Source organism: Pongo pygmaeus, chromosome 5 (genome assembly GCF_028885625.2).
Source record: "Pongo pygmaeus isolate AG05252 chromosome 5, NHGRI_mPonPyg2-v2.0_pri, whole genome shotgun sequence".
In the NCBI taxonomy this organism is placed as follows: Eukaryota; Metazoa; Chordata; class Mammalia; order Primates; family Hominidae; genus Pongo; species Pongo pygmaeus.
Genome location: NC_072378.2, coordinates 70091548 through 70105286, shown reverse-complemented (window position 1 = coordinate 70105286; position 13739 = coordinate 70091548). Strand labels below are relative to the sequence as shown.

The window sequence follows — 13739 nt, the reverse complement described above, 5'->3', positions numbered from 1 at the left end:
GTTAATTCTGGTATTCCATTCTTTACTCCACCCAAATGTATAATATCTTTGGCAGGGGGAGGGGAAGGAAGCTATAGTATTTATAAAAGTATAAAAAACTTAGTCCTTTCCAAAAATTTGAGAAGTACCTGACAATAAACCCAAGACCAAACACAATTAATCTGACCATGAACCACATTAAAAGAACTTTTAAGACTTTTTTACAGTGAGTAACTTTATTTCTATGTTATTAAAAATCAAAGTAAGTTTTGGGTGACAACTATTTTCTTTTAAAAATAAGCATACAGCAATTCTAACAGCTGTATATATTGTGCTCTAAAATCTGAAACACATAACATATACATAAATAACAGATAAAAATATGGTACATATAATATCAGTTTATAAGTAACCTTGAGGAAAAACTTAGTAGTTACATTTTACAGAATTATACACACACACACACACACACACAAAGAACATTTTTATTTAACAGCTTGACTGGGCTCAAAGATTAAATCATGTTTCCATACATATTTACTAATAAAAGGTATTTTTAAAAAAATAGAGCTAGCCAAAACAGTATCATCTTCGAAAATTAGAAACACAATTATGAAATGTTGCCGGGAAAGACAAAGGGTATAACTATGTAACTGTGTACAGTAAAAGTATTTTTCTTAGTTCCATAAATAAATACCTCCCAAGTACTTCTTTTTTAGACTGAGTCTCACTCTATAACTCATGGCAGAGTGCAGTGGGAGGATCTTGGCTTACTGCAAGCTCCACCTGCCAGGCTCAAGCGATTCTCCCACCTCACTTTCCAGAGTAGCTGGGACTACAGGTGTGTGTCACCACACCCGGCTAATTTTCGTATTTTTAGTAGAGACGGGGCTTCGTAATGTTGGCCAGGCTGGTCTCAAACTCTTGGATCTGCCCACTTTGGCCACCCAGAGTTCTGGGATTACAGTAGTGAGCCACCACTCCTGGCCTCAAGCACTTTTTATATCAAAGAAATTATTATAAAATATCATATGAATATGGAACATTATATCACATTGTGATCATCACTTTTGCCCATCTGAATTAAACGTCAAAGTTAATAGGAACAGCCTCCAAAAAGACAGATATTTTAATGTATAGCAAAACTAACCCAATGGGATAGAAATCAGTGTAGTGTATGCCCCTGGGGGACTTGACTGGAAATTGGCATGAAGGAACTTTCTAGTGTGACAGAAATGCTCTATCTTCATTGGGGTATTGGTGACATCATACAGACATTTGCCAAGACTCATAAAACTAAATGAGATCTGTGAACTGTTCTCATTCTAATTATACCTCAAGTTTTTTCTTTTTTTGGTTTTATACGTTTATTTTCAGAGTAAAACAATTACACAATTTAAATCCAGGTCTAACAGAATTACTCTGCCAAAGTCAGCAATAATGCCAAAATGCATTCTCACTTCCAGACACTCACCAGTATCATCTGAGTCTTCTCCCAGTGAAGCAAAAGGGTCTGGTATTTTATTAATATACATCTCTCTTATCTGCAATATAATCTACAATTTCTTGTGGACATATTAACTTTTCCACATCTATATCAGGAATTTCAAACCCAAATTTATCTTCCATGACCATGCGTACTCTCTACTTGGTCCAAACTGTCAAAGCACAGGTCTTTCATAAAGTAAGAATTCACTGAGAGCTTCTCTGGGTCAATCTTGTCACAGGGTTTCAAGATATAAAGAAGACAGTCTTTGATTCCCTCTAACGTCAAAGGGGGCATGTCACTATACTGACAGCACAACTGTGTAACTTCTACCCAGCACGTGCACAAGCACCAAAGCCCGCTGTGGAGCCAGCTGCAAAGCCCCAGCCTCATCAGAGTCCCCACAGAGCACAAGTGATGCTGAGCAGCAGGCTGTGGCCAGCATGGGACCCGGGGCATCAGTGTGATGGCCAAGGGCAGGTGGCAGACACAAGCTGCCATGGCTACCCCGACCAGGATTTCCTACCTCAATTTTTTAAAAAGAAACACAGGAGACCAGGTCCAGTGGCTCACGCCTGTAGTCCCAGCACTTTGGGGGGCCAAGGTGGGCATATCACTTGAGGTCAGGAGTTCGAGACCAGCCTGGCCAACATGGCAAAACCCCACCTCTAATAAAAATACAAAAATTAGCAACACATGGTGGCACACACCTGTAATCCCAGCTACTTGGGAGGCTGAGGCAGGAGAATCGCTTGAACCCAGGAGACAAAGGCTGCAGTGAGCAGATATCACACCACTGCACTCCAGCCTGAGCAACAGCGTGAGTGAGACTCCGTCTCAAAAAAAAAAAAAAAAAAAAAAAAAAGATGGGAAGAGCAGGGGAGGGGGGCCAGACAGAGCAATTCCTATCAAGAAGTTGGCAAATGCAATCAAATAATGTTCAAATACAACTTCAAATATTATTAATAACTGTTTTTAAAATCCTTACATTGTAAAAAACAAAACCCAATATTTTGCCATGTACTTGTAACCTATGCCAAAGAAAACCAGTGAACTGCAGCCCTCTGATTAGAAAATTCTACTCTAAGCTATACAGCTGCCCATCTCAAATAATTTGCTATTCATTTCCTCTCAACAACCTAATTGAGAAAAATATTTCTGAATAACTGAACTGTTGAAGGATCTCGTCTTTTATCCTTAGTTTGAAATAAGCCATTAAAAAAGCAGGATACTTCGGTCATGAATGCTTTGTACCTCCATAACCCATTACAAACACCAAGTTATACTGTCAAGCTACACCTCACACGTTTCTTGAAAAAGAATTACAACATTAGCCAGGCATGGTGGTGCATGCCTATAGTCACAGCTACTTGGAAGGCTGACATGAGAGAATCGCTTGAGTCCAAGAGTTTCAGACCAGCCTGGGCAACATACCAAGACCCCGTCTCAAACAAACAAAAAAAGACTTACAACATCATGACATCTGTTACCATATTCTACAGAGATACTAAGAACACTGCCTTACAGGAAGTGTTTAAAAAGCTCTGCTTCTTTGATATAACTAGTATGTTTTCTCCTCAAGGATCTTGAAAATACATAAAAGATTGCATTTCCCTTTATGCTCTAGCCAGCGAAAAGCTCAAAAACTAATTTAAGATGGAACCAAATAAATTATGCTTGACTTTACAGCCTGAACATCTCCATTCTGTTTTTCTACCCCTACTTCACCCCATTCATGTAAACTATTGGGTTAAGATTCTAAGATGTATCACTGAGTCTCAACCACATATATTTATGTATTTAGCACTTCATAGTGACTTCAAAGTAATTTCAAAGGGGCATAAATAAGTGGTGTAACTTCACTGTGAATTACATAATAAGACCAGTAGAAGTAATCATTTTTACAATAGTGGCCAACCTTAAATATAAAAAGTAAGATTTTGAGAATTGAAGACTGTCACATTGGGAAAACGGCAAACTTTTAAAATTACAAATCTACCTCTAGCAGAGTTAAACCACCCATAAATAAGTTTAGGTTGGTCATAAGAACATTTGTTCACTGGGTTGTCTTACAACTTCTGGGCCTTGTCTGAAAACTAAGAACACCTCAGAACAGAAAGGAAATTACTCAAGTCCATTTTTAGGCTACAGGTGGTTTTTTACTTTATCTTTACCCAGGCTCCCTCTACTGATAAAAAAATAAAACTATGGAATTATACTGGCAAATTTTATCAACAAAAGAAATAATACTTTAAAAACACTTTAAAATCAACATTTTACAAAGTATAGATTAAAAACTGACTTTACTATAGACACAAAATGAAATAAACACCTGTGAAATGAAAATTCAAATATTCCAATTTAATATGTGGCATATGTCATTTCAACATACAAAACTGCTTTTCAGCGTTAATCCTTAGATGCAAGAAGGGTTAAATATTTTTAAATCATTTTAAATATTTTAAATAATTTCTTGGTAATATAATGTTTACCTGTATCTGTTCTGCTGTCCATTGGTCTAGGTTGACTGATTTGACCCTGGATATATGAACCCCAAGATTTCTATGAATTCCAGCACATCTGATGCAAATAAACACACCAATATTCCAGGAAGCCCATCGAGGACCTAATTTAGAAGAAGAAACCACAAAAAAAAGCAAATGTTAAAAACAAAAATAAACACAACAGCATATTAGAAGCATTCTCGGTTTTATATAATTGTAATGGAAGCTTAGAGAAGTCACATGCTCAAATTTTCAAATGGTACTGGCAGCAGTCTGCTAAGAAGACATGTGTCTTGGCAATCTTCAAGAACCTTATTGATTTTACTCATTTTGCTTTCCTAGAAACTTACCCTCCACTCTAAGATTTTAAAACTAATTTATATAAACAGCTTCTTCACTTAGCATATTTGAATCAGGAATAGTAATACCGTACTGTAAAAATAATTTCTTTATTAAATGTATAAGATATGCACAAGATTAACAACAAACAAAAAATCAAAGACATATCAAAAATTAAATGTAGAAATTAATAAGAAAAAGACAACCGGAGGGCCTGGAGCCAAGATGGCCAAATAGGAACAACTCCGGTCTACAGCTCCCAGCGTGAGCGATGCAGAAGACAGGTGATTTCTGCATTTACATCTGAGGTACCAGGTTCATCTCACTAGGGAGTGCAAGACAGTGGGCGCAGGACAGTGGGTGCAGTGCACCCTGTGCGAGCCGAAGCAGGGCGAGGCATTGCCTCACTCGGGAAGCACAAGGGGTCTGGGAGTTCCCTTTCCTAGTCAAAGAAAGGGGTGATAGACGGCACCTGGAAAATCGGGTCACTCCCACCCTAATACTGCGCTTTTCCAACGGGCTTAAAAAACAGCACACCAGGAGATTATATCCTGCACCTGGTGTGGAGGGTCCTACCCCAACGGAGTCTCGCTGATTGCTAGCACAGCAGTCTGAGATCAAACTGCAAGGCGGCAACAACGCCGGGGGAGGGGCGCCCGCCATTGCCCAGGCATGCTTAGGTAAACAAAGCAGCCAGGAAGCTCAAACTGGGTGGAGCCCACCACGGCTCAAGGAAGCCTGCCTGCCTCTGTAGGCTCCACCTCTGGTGACAGGGCACAGACAAACAAAAAGACAGCAGTAACCTCTTCAGACTTAAATGTTCCTCTCTGACAGCTTTGAAGAGAGCAGTGGTTCTCCCAGCACGCAGATGGAGATCTGAGAACGGGCAGATGGCCTCCTCAAGTGGGTCCCTGACCCCTCACCCCAGAGCAGCCTAACTGGGAGGCACCCCCCAGTATGGGCAGACTGACACCTCACAAAGCCGGGTACTCCTCTGAGACAAAACTTCCAGAGGAAGGATCAGACATCAGCATTCGCGGTTCACGAAAATCCGCTTTCCGCAGACACCGCTGCTGGTACCCAGGCAAACAGGGTCTGGAGTGGACCTCTAGCAAACTCCAACAGATCTGCAGCTCAGGGTCCTGTCTGTTAGAAGGAAAACTAACAAACAGAAAGGACATCCACACCAAAAACCCATCTGTACATCACCATCATCAAAGACCAAAAGTACGTAAAACCACAAAGATGGGGAAAAAACAGACCACAAATACTGGAAACTCTAAAAAGCAGAGCACCTCTCCTCCTCCAAAGGAACGCAGCTCCTCACCAGCAACGGAACAAAGCTGGACGGAGAATGACTTTGACTAGTTGAGAGAAGAAGGCTCCAAAGGAACGCAGCTCCTCACCAGCAACGGAACAAAGCTGGACGGAGAATGACTTTGACTAGTTGAGAGAAGAAGGCTTCAGATGATCAAACTACTCCGAGCTACAGGAGGAAACTCAAACCAAAGGAAAAGAAGTTGAAATCTTTGAAAAAAATTAGACGAATGTATAACTAGAATAACCAATACAGAGAAGTGCTTAAATGAGCTGATGGAGCTGAAATCCAAGGCTCGAGAACTACAGGAAGAATGCAGAAGCCTCTGGAGCCAATGCGATCAACTGGAAGAAAGGGTATCAGTGATGGAAGATGAAATGAATGAAATGAAGCGAGAAAGGAAGTTTAGAGAAAAAAGAATAAAAAGAAACAAACAAAGCCTCCAAGAAATATGGGACTATGTGAAAAGACCAAATCTACGTCTTTTGATTGGTGTACCTGAAAGTGACGGGGAGAATGGAACCAAGTTGGAAAACACTCAGCAGGATATTATCCAGGAGAACTTCCCCAATCTAGCAAGGCAGGCCAACATTCAGATTCAGGAAATACAGAGAACGCCACAAAGATACTCCTCGAGAAGAGCAACTCCAAGACACATCATTGTCAGATTCACCAAAGTTGAAATGAAGGAAAAAATGTTAAGGGCAGCCAGAGAGAAAGGTCGGGTTACCCACAAAGGGAAGCCCATCAGACTAACAGCGGATCTCTCGGCAGAAACTCTACAAGCCAGAAGAGAGTGGGGGCCAATATTCAACATTCTTCAAGAAAAGAATTTTCAACCCAGAATTTCATATCCAGCCAAACTAAGCTTCATAAGTGAAGAAGAAATAAAATCCCTTACAGACAAGCAAATGCTGAGAGATTTTGTCACCACCAGGCCTGCCCTAGAAGAGCTCCTGAAGGAAGCACTAAACATGGAAAGGAACAACCAGTACCAGCCACTGCAAAAACATGCCAAATTGTAAAGACCATCGAGGCTAGGAAGAAACTGCATCAACTAACGAGCAAAATAACCAGCTAACATCATAATGACAGGATCAGATTCACACATAACAATATTAACTTTAAATGTAAATGGACTAAATGCTCCAATTAAAAGACACAGACTGGCAAACTGGATAAAGAGTCAAGACCCATCAGTGTGCTGTGTTCAGGAAACCCATCTCACGTGCAGAGACACACATAGGCTCAACATAAAGGGATGGAGGAAGGTCTACCAAGCAAATGGAAAACAAAAGAAGGCAGGGGTTGCAATCCCAGTCTCTGATAAAACAGACTTTAAACCAACAAAGATCAAAAGAGACAAAGAAGACGATTACATAATGGTAAAGGGATCAATTCAACAAGAAGAGCTAACTATCCTAAATATATATGCACCCAATACAGGAGCACCCAGATTCATAAAGCAAGTCCTGAGTGACCTACAGAGAGACTTAGACTCCCACACAATAATAATGGGAGACTTTAACACCCCACTGTCAACATTAGACAGATCAATGAGACAGAAAGTTCACAAGGATACCCAGGAATTGAACTCAGCTCTGCACCAAGCAGACCTAATAGACATCTACAGAACTCTCCACCCCAAATCAACAGAATATACATTCTTTTCAGCACCACACCACACCTATTCCAAAATTGACCACATACTTGGAAGTAAAGCTCTCCTCAGCAAATGTAAAAGAACAGAAATTATAACAAACTCTCAGACCACAGTGCAATCAAACTAGAACACAGGACTAAGAAACTCACTCAAAACCGCTCAACTACATGGAAACTGAACAACCTGTTCCTGAATGACTAATGGGTACATAACGAAATGAAGGCAGAAATAAAGATGTTCTTTGAAACCAACGAGAACCAAGACACAACATACCAGAATCTCTGAGACACATTCAAAACAGTGTGGAGAGGGAAATTTATAGCACTAAATGCCCACAAGAGAAAGCAGGAAAGATCCAAGTTGACACCCTAACATCACAATGAAAAGAACTAGAAAAGCAAGAGCAAACACATTCAAAAGCTAGCAGAAGGCAAGAAATAACTAAAATCAGAGCAGAACTGAAGGAAATAGAGAAACAAAAAACCCTTCAAAAAATTAATGAATCCAGGAGCTGGTTTTTTGAAAGGATCAACAAAATTGATAGACCGCTAGCAAGACTAATAAAGAAGAAAAGAGAGAAGAATCAAATAGATGCAACAAAAAATGATAAAGGGGATATCACCACCGATCCCACAGAAATACAAACTACCATCAGAGAATACTAAAAACACTTCTATGCAAATAAACTAGAAAATCTAGAAGAAATGGATAAATTCCTCGACACATACACCCTCCCAAGACTAAACCAGGAAGAAGTTGAATCTCTGAATAGACCAATAACAGGAGCTGAAATTGTGGCAATAATCAATAGCTTACCAACCAAAAAGATTCCAGGACCAGATGGATTCACAGCCGAATTCTACCAGAGGTACAAGGAGGAACTGGTACGATTCCTTCTGAAACTATTCCAATCAATAGAAAAAGAGGGAATCCTCCCTAACTCATTTTATGAGGCCAGCATCATCCTGATACCAAAGCCGGGCAGAGACACGACCAAAAAAGAGAATTTTAGACCAATATCCTTGATGAACATCGATGCAAAAATCCTCAATAAAATACTGGCAAACAGAATCCAGCAGCACATCAAAAAGCTTATCCACCATGATGAAGTGGGCTTCATCCCTGGGATGCAAGGCTGGTTCAATATATGCAAATTAATAAATGTACTCCAGCATATAAACAGAACCAAAGACAAAAACCACATGATTATCTCAATAGATGCAGAAAAGGCCCTTGACAAAATTCAACAACCCTTCATGCTAAAAACTCTCAATAAATTAGGTATTGATGGAACGTATCTCAAAATAATAAGAGCTATCTATGACAAACCCACAGCCAATATCATACTGAATGGGCAAAAACTGGAAACATTCCCTTTGAAAACTGGCATAAGACAGGGATGCCCTCTCTCACCACTCCTATTCAATATAGTGTTGGAAGTTCTGGCCAGGGCAATCAGGCAGGAGAAGGAAATAATGGGTATTCAATTAGGAAAAGAGGAAGTCAAAATTGTCCCTGTTTGCAGATGACATGATTGTATATCTAGAAAACCCCATTGTCTCAGCCCAAAATCTCCTTAAGCTGATTAGCAACTTCAGCAAAGTCTCAGGATACAAAATCAGTGTGCAAAAATCACAAGCATTCTTATACACCAACAACAGACAAGCAGAGAGCCAAATCATGAGTGAACTCCCATTCACAATTGCTTCAAAGAGAATAAAATACCTAGGAATCCAACTTACAAGGGACGTGAAGGACCTCTTCAAGGAGAACTACAAACCACTGCTCAATGAAATAAAAGAGGATACAAACAAATGAAAGAACATTCCATGCTCATGGGTAGGAAGAATCAATATCGTGAAAATGGCCATACTGCCCAAGGTAATTTACAGATTCAATGCCATCCCCATCAAGCTACCAATGACTTTCTTCACAGAATTGGAAAAAACTACTTTAAAATTCATATGGAACCAAAAAAGAGCCCGCATCGCCAAGTCAGTCCTAAGCCAAAAGAACAAAGTTGGAGGCATCACGCTACCTGACTTCAAACTATACTACAAGGCTACAGTAACCAAAACAGCATGGTACTGGTACCAAAACAGAGATATAGATCAATGGAACAGAACAGAGCCCTCAGAAATAATGCCACATATCTACAACTATCTGATCTTTGACAAACCTGAGAAAAACAAGCAATGGGGAAAGGATTCCCTATTTAATAAAAGGTGCTGGGAAAACTGGCTAGCCATATGTAGAAAGCTGAAACGGGATCCCTTCCTTACACCTTATACAAAAATCAATTCAAGATGGATTAAAGACTTAAATGTTAGACCTAAAACCATAAAAACCCTAGAAGAAAACCTAGGCATTACCATTCAGGACATAGGCATGGGCAAGGACTTCATGTCTAAAACACCAAAAGCAATGGCAACAAAAGCCAGAATTGACAAATGGGGTCTAATTAAACTCAAGAGCTTCTGCACAGCAAAAGAAACTACCATCAGAGTGAACAGGCAACCTACAGAATGGGAGAAAATTTTCGCAACCTACTCATCTGACAAAGGGCTAATATCTAGAATCTACAATGAACTCAAACAAATTTACAAGAAAAAAACAACCCCATCAAAAAGTGGGCGAAGGACATGAACAGACACTTCTCAAAAGAAGACATTTATGCAGCCAAAAAACACATGAAAAAATGCTCACCATTACTGGCCATCAGAGAAATGCAAATCAAAACCATAATGAGATACCATCTCACACCAGTTAGAATGGCAATCATTAAAAAGTCAGGAAACAACAGGTGCTGGAGAGGATGTGGAGAAATAGGAACACTTTGACACTGTTGGTGGGACTGTAAACTAGTTCAACCATTGTGGAAGTCAGTGTGGCGATTCCTCAGGGATCTAGAACTAGAAATACCATTCAACCCAGCCATCCCATTACTGGGTATATTCCCAAAGGAGTATAAATCATGCTGCTATAAAGACACATGCACACGTATGTTTATTGCGGCATTATTCACAACAGCAAAGACTTGGAACCTACCCAAATGTCCAACAATGATAGACTGGATTAAGAAAATGTGGCACATAGACACCATGGAATACTATGCAGCCATAAAAAATGAAGAGTTCATGTCCTTTATACGGACATGGATGAAATTGGAAATCATCATTTTCAGTAAACTATTGCAAGAACAAAAAACCAAACACCGCATGTTCTCACTCATAGGTGGGAACTGAACAATGAGAACACATGGACACAGGAAGGGGAACATCACACTCTGGGGACTGTTGTGGGGTGGGGGCAGGGGGGAGAGATAGCAATGGGAGATATACTTAATGCTAGATGACGAGTTAGTGGGTGCAGTGCACCAGCATGGCACATGTATACATATGTAACTAACCTGCACATTGCGCATATGTACCCTAAAACCTAAAGTATAATAATAATAAATAAAATAAAATAAAATAAAATTAAAGTGCTCTTGGGGCATTGGAGAAGGCTTTATAGAATAAGTCTTAAAAGAAAATTACCGTTAGCATTAAATTCTTTGTTCCTCATCTTTTCTTTGTAAAAAATGTTTAAGAAAGCTTTTCTGTTTGCTAGTTCATCATGGTAATCAGAAACTGAAGAGAAATTTCTTCTCAGAAAAGCACACAGTTTTATCTTACTTTTCAAATCATGTGAAAGCTACAAGGCAAGTGTATTGAGATCTCAAGAAAATTCCTGTTCATTTTTTAGACATGTAATGTCTTTTACATTATTTATACTTAATAGTGATTTATCAGTCAACCTAATTTTTCCACTTTCTGCAGGGTTTCCATACCTTAAAACTGTCATTTTTACAAAGGCAAAATGACATGGATGAAATTGGAAATCATCATTCTCAGTAAACTATCACAAGAACAAAAAACCAAACACCACATATTCTCACTCATAGGTGGGAACTGAACAATGAGAACACACGGACACAGGAAGGGGAACATCACACTTCGGGGACTGTTGTGGGGTGGGGGGAGGGGGGAGGGATAGCATTGGGAGATATACCTAATGCTAGATGACGAGTTAGTGGGTGAAGCGCACCAGCATGGCACATGTATACATATGTAACTAACCTGCACATTGTGCACATTTACCATAAAACCTAAAGTATAATAAAATAAAAAAAACTCTCATTTTTATCTGAAAGTTAGTAGTCATATAATATTATACAAATTTTAGGGGTGTGTGTGTGTATATGTGTGTGTGTGTGTATGTCAAAATTTAAATTAGCATTTAAATAAAAAGCTTAGCAGTCATCAGGTACTGCAATGTTATATTTTTTGGCTATATATTACAGTATAGCTGGAACTCTTCAAGATGGGAGGGCACTGTTCATTTTACCAAGAATGTACCTTGTTCTTTACCCTGTCCAGACTTTACCTGCTGTGTAACTTGAGGTCTTTTTTTGTTTTTTGTTTTTTTTTAAAGACAGTGCCTCCTTCTGTCACCCAGGCTGGAGTGAATTGGCAGGGTCTCGGCTCACTGCAACCTCTGCCTTCCAGGGTTCAAGTGATTCTCACACCTCAGCCTCCTGAGTAGGTGGGACTACAGGCACGTACCAACATGCCCAGCTAATTTTTGTGTTTTTAGTAGAGATGGAGTTTTGCCATGTTGGCCAGGCTGGTCTTGAATTCCTGGCCTTAAGTTACCTGCCCACCTAAGCCTCCTAAAGTGCTGGGATTACAGGCGTGAGCCACTGCGCCCAACCCACATAATAATCACATCAAATGCCACTGTCTCTACAAAGCCTGCATTAATATTGTTGGCTGACATTCATTTTTACCTCTTCTATGTTCCTCTGTCATTTGTACTTATTACTATAACCATTATATGATTATTAGAGTTCAAGCTCCTTGAAGGCAGGATTTGTGTTTTGTCATCTTCGTTTAATACTTTGGTCAAAATAGACACATAACAGATAACTGGTGATTTAAATTGGATCTAGAAAACTCAGGTTTGATGAAAAAGTCTTTTATTATTCTTTAACCCCTCTTAGAATTTGGGCTCTAAAATCAGGGATTGCTAAATCTCTTGTGTGTTGTTTGCTGCTACCAACATTCAAATGTAATTCACACTGACCGAGTGCAGTGTGGCTCATACCTGTAATCCCAACAGTTTGAGAGGCTGAGGCAGGTGGAATGTTTGAGCCCAGAAGTTTGAGACCAGCCTGGACACCATGGTGCAACCCTGTCTCTATAAAAAATACAAAAATTACCTGGGCGTGGTGGTATGTGCCTGTAGTTGTAGCTACTTGTGAGGCTGACGTGGGAGGATCACTTGAGCCTGGGAGGCAGAGATTTCAGTGAGCCAAGATCTTCACCACTGCACTCCAGCCTGGGCAGTAGAGTGAGACCCTGTCTCAAAGAAAAAAAAAAGTGGCTTAAACAGGATAGAAGTTTATTTCTCCTTCACATTGGTCTGGACATGAACTGTCCAGTATGGGTAGAGTAGTTCTGTCATCTTCACCATGGGGCTTTTCTAATTGGATCCAAGGTTGCAGGTTCATTCCTTATTGTCTCCCAGCAAATGGAAAAGGAGAAGAGGCCAGGGGAACACAGGCCCACTGTGGTTAATGGCAAAATATATCATTTCTGTTTACATTCTACAGGAGAGGCTGAGAAATGTAGTCTTCCTATCAGGACAGCCACATTTCTAGGTAAAATTCAGAAGCCTTTATTACTTAAAGGAAGAATGGGAAAATTGATATTAAAGATAGTGATTTTTGCCATAGTTTTCAGATTTATTTCCATTTTTAAAAATAGTAGATCAATTGTTCCAGGAATCAAAACATTTGAGTATTTGATTGAGTCATCAGATCTAGCAGATTTTTTAAATTATACAGTCGATTCCCTTACTGTAGGTGATACAGAAGGTTATATACGAGCCTTCCTAGTGAGAACTTTACCATCTACTTTAGGAGACAGAACTAATTACAAATGAAAAAAAGAGTAGATGCCTATTGTGGCACATTCTATGTCATATGCTGTTATGAGTGTAGGCATTTACAGGAGATAAATATTTCCTATAATCTAATAGAGAGGAAAACCGGAAACTGTTAAAGGTTTGGAGTTGGAAACTGAAATGGTGCGAGAGTGTAAACTGGTAATGGAATTCAGATTGGGTGAATTATCTTTCTCCCTCTTATTCTGATAATGAATTCAGAGTGGATGAGCTCCCTCCCTTTTGCTCTGCCTAATCTCTGAGGTTACCTAATACTTTTCAGCCTCAGTTACCGCATCCAGATGTTCTTTCTTAGCCCAATTACTCTTGACTTCTTTGGAACATTTGATACTATTGAACATCTTTTTTTTTCCCTGTTTTTGAAAACAGCTTTTCTTTGAAACGACCTCATTCTCTACTTTTACTGCCTTTCATTTTCTCCCTAAGATTTAGTACTGTCCT

General features: G+C 39.6%; 1 protein-coding gene across 4 annotated transcripts in view; it reads right to left on the bottom strand.

Moving 5' to 3' along the window:
- The window catches only part of SMAP1 (small ArfGAP 1), a 196531-nt gene that overhangs the window by 117432 nt on the left and 65360 nt on the right, over positions 1–13739 (bottom strand). For all 4 annotated transcript variants that reach the window (XM_054492384.2, XM_054492385.2, XM_054492388.2 and 1 more), the window contains exon 2: positions 3958–4091. In XM_054492384.2, coding sequence (XP_054348359.1) covers positions 3958–4091 — 134 coding nt within the window. The remainder of the gene's footprint in view (positions 1–3957; positions 4092–13739) is intronic.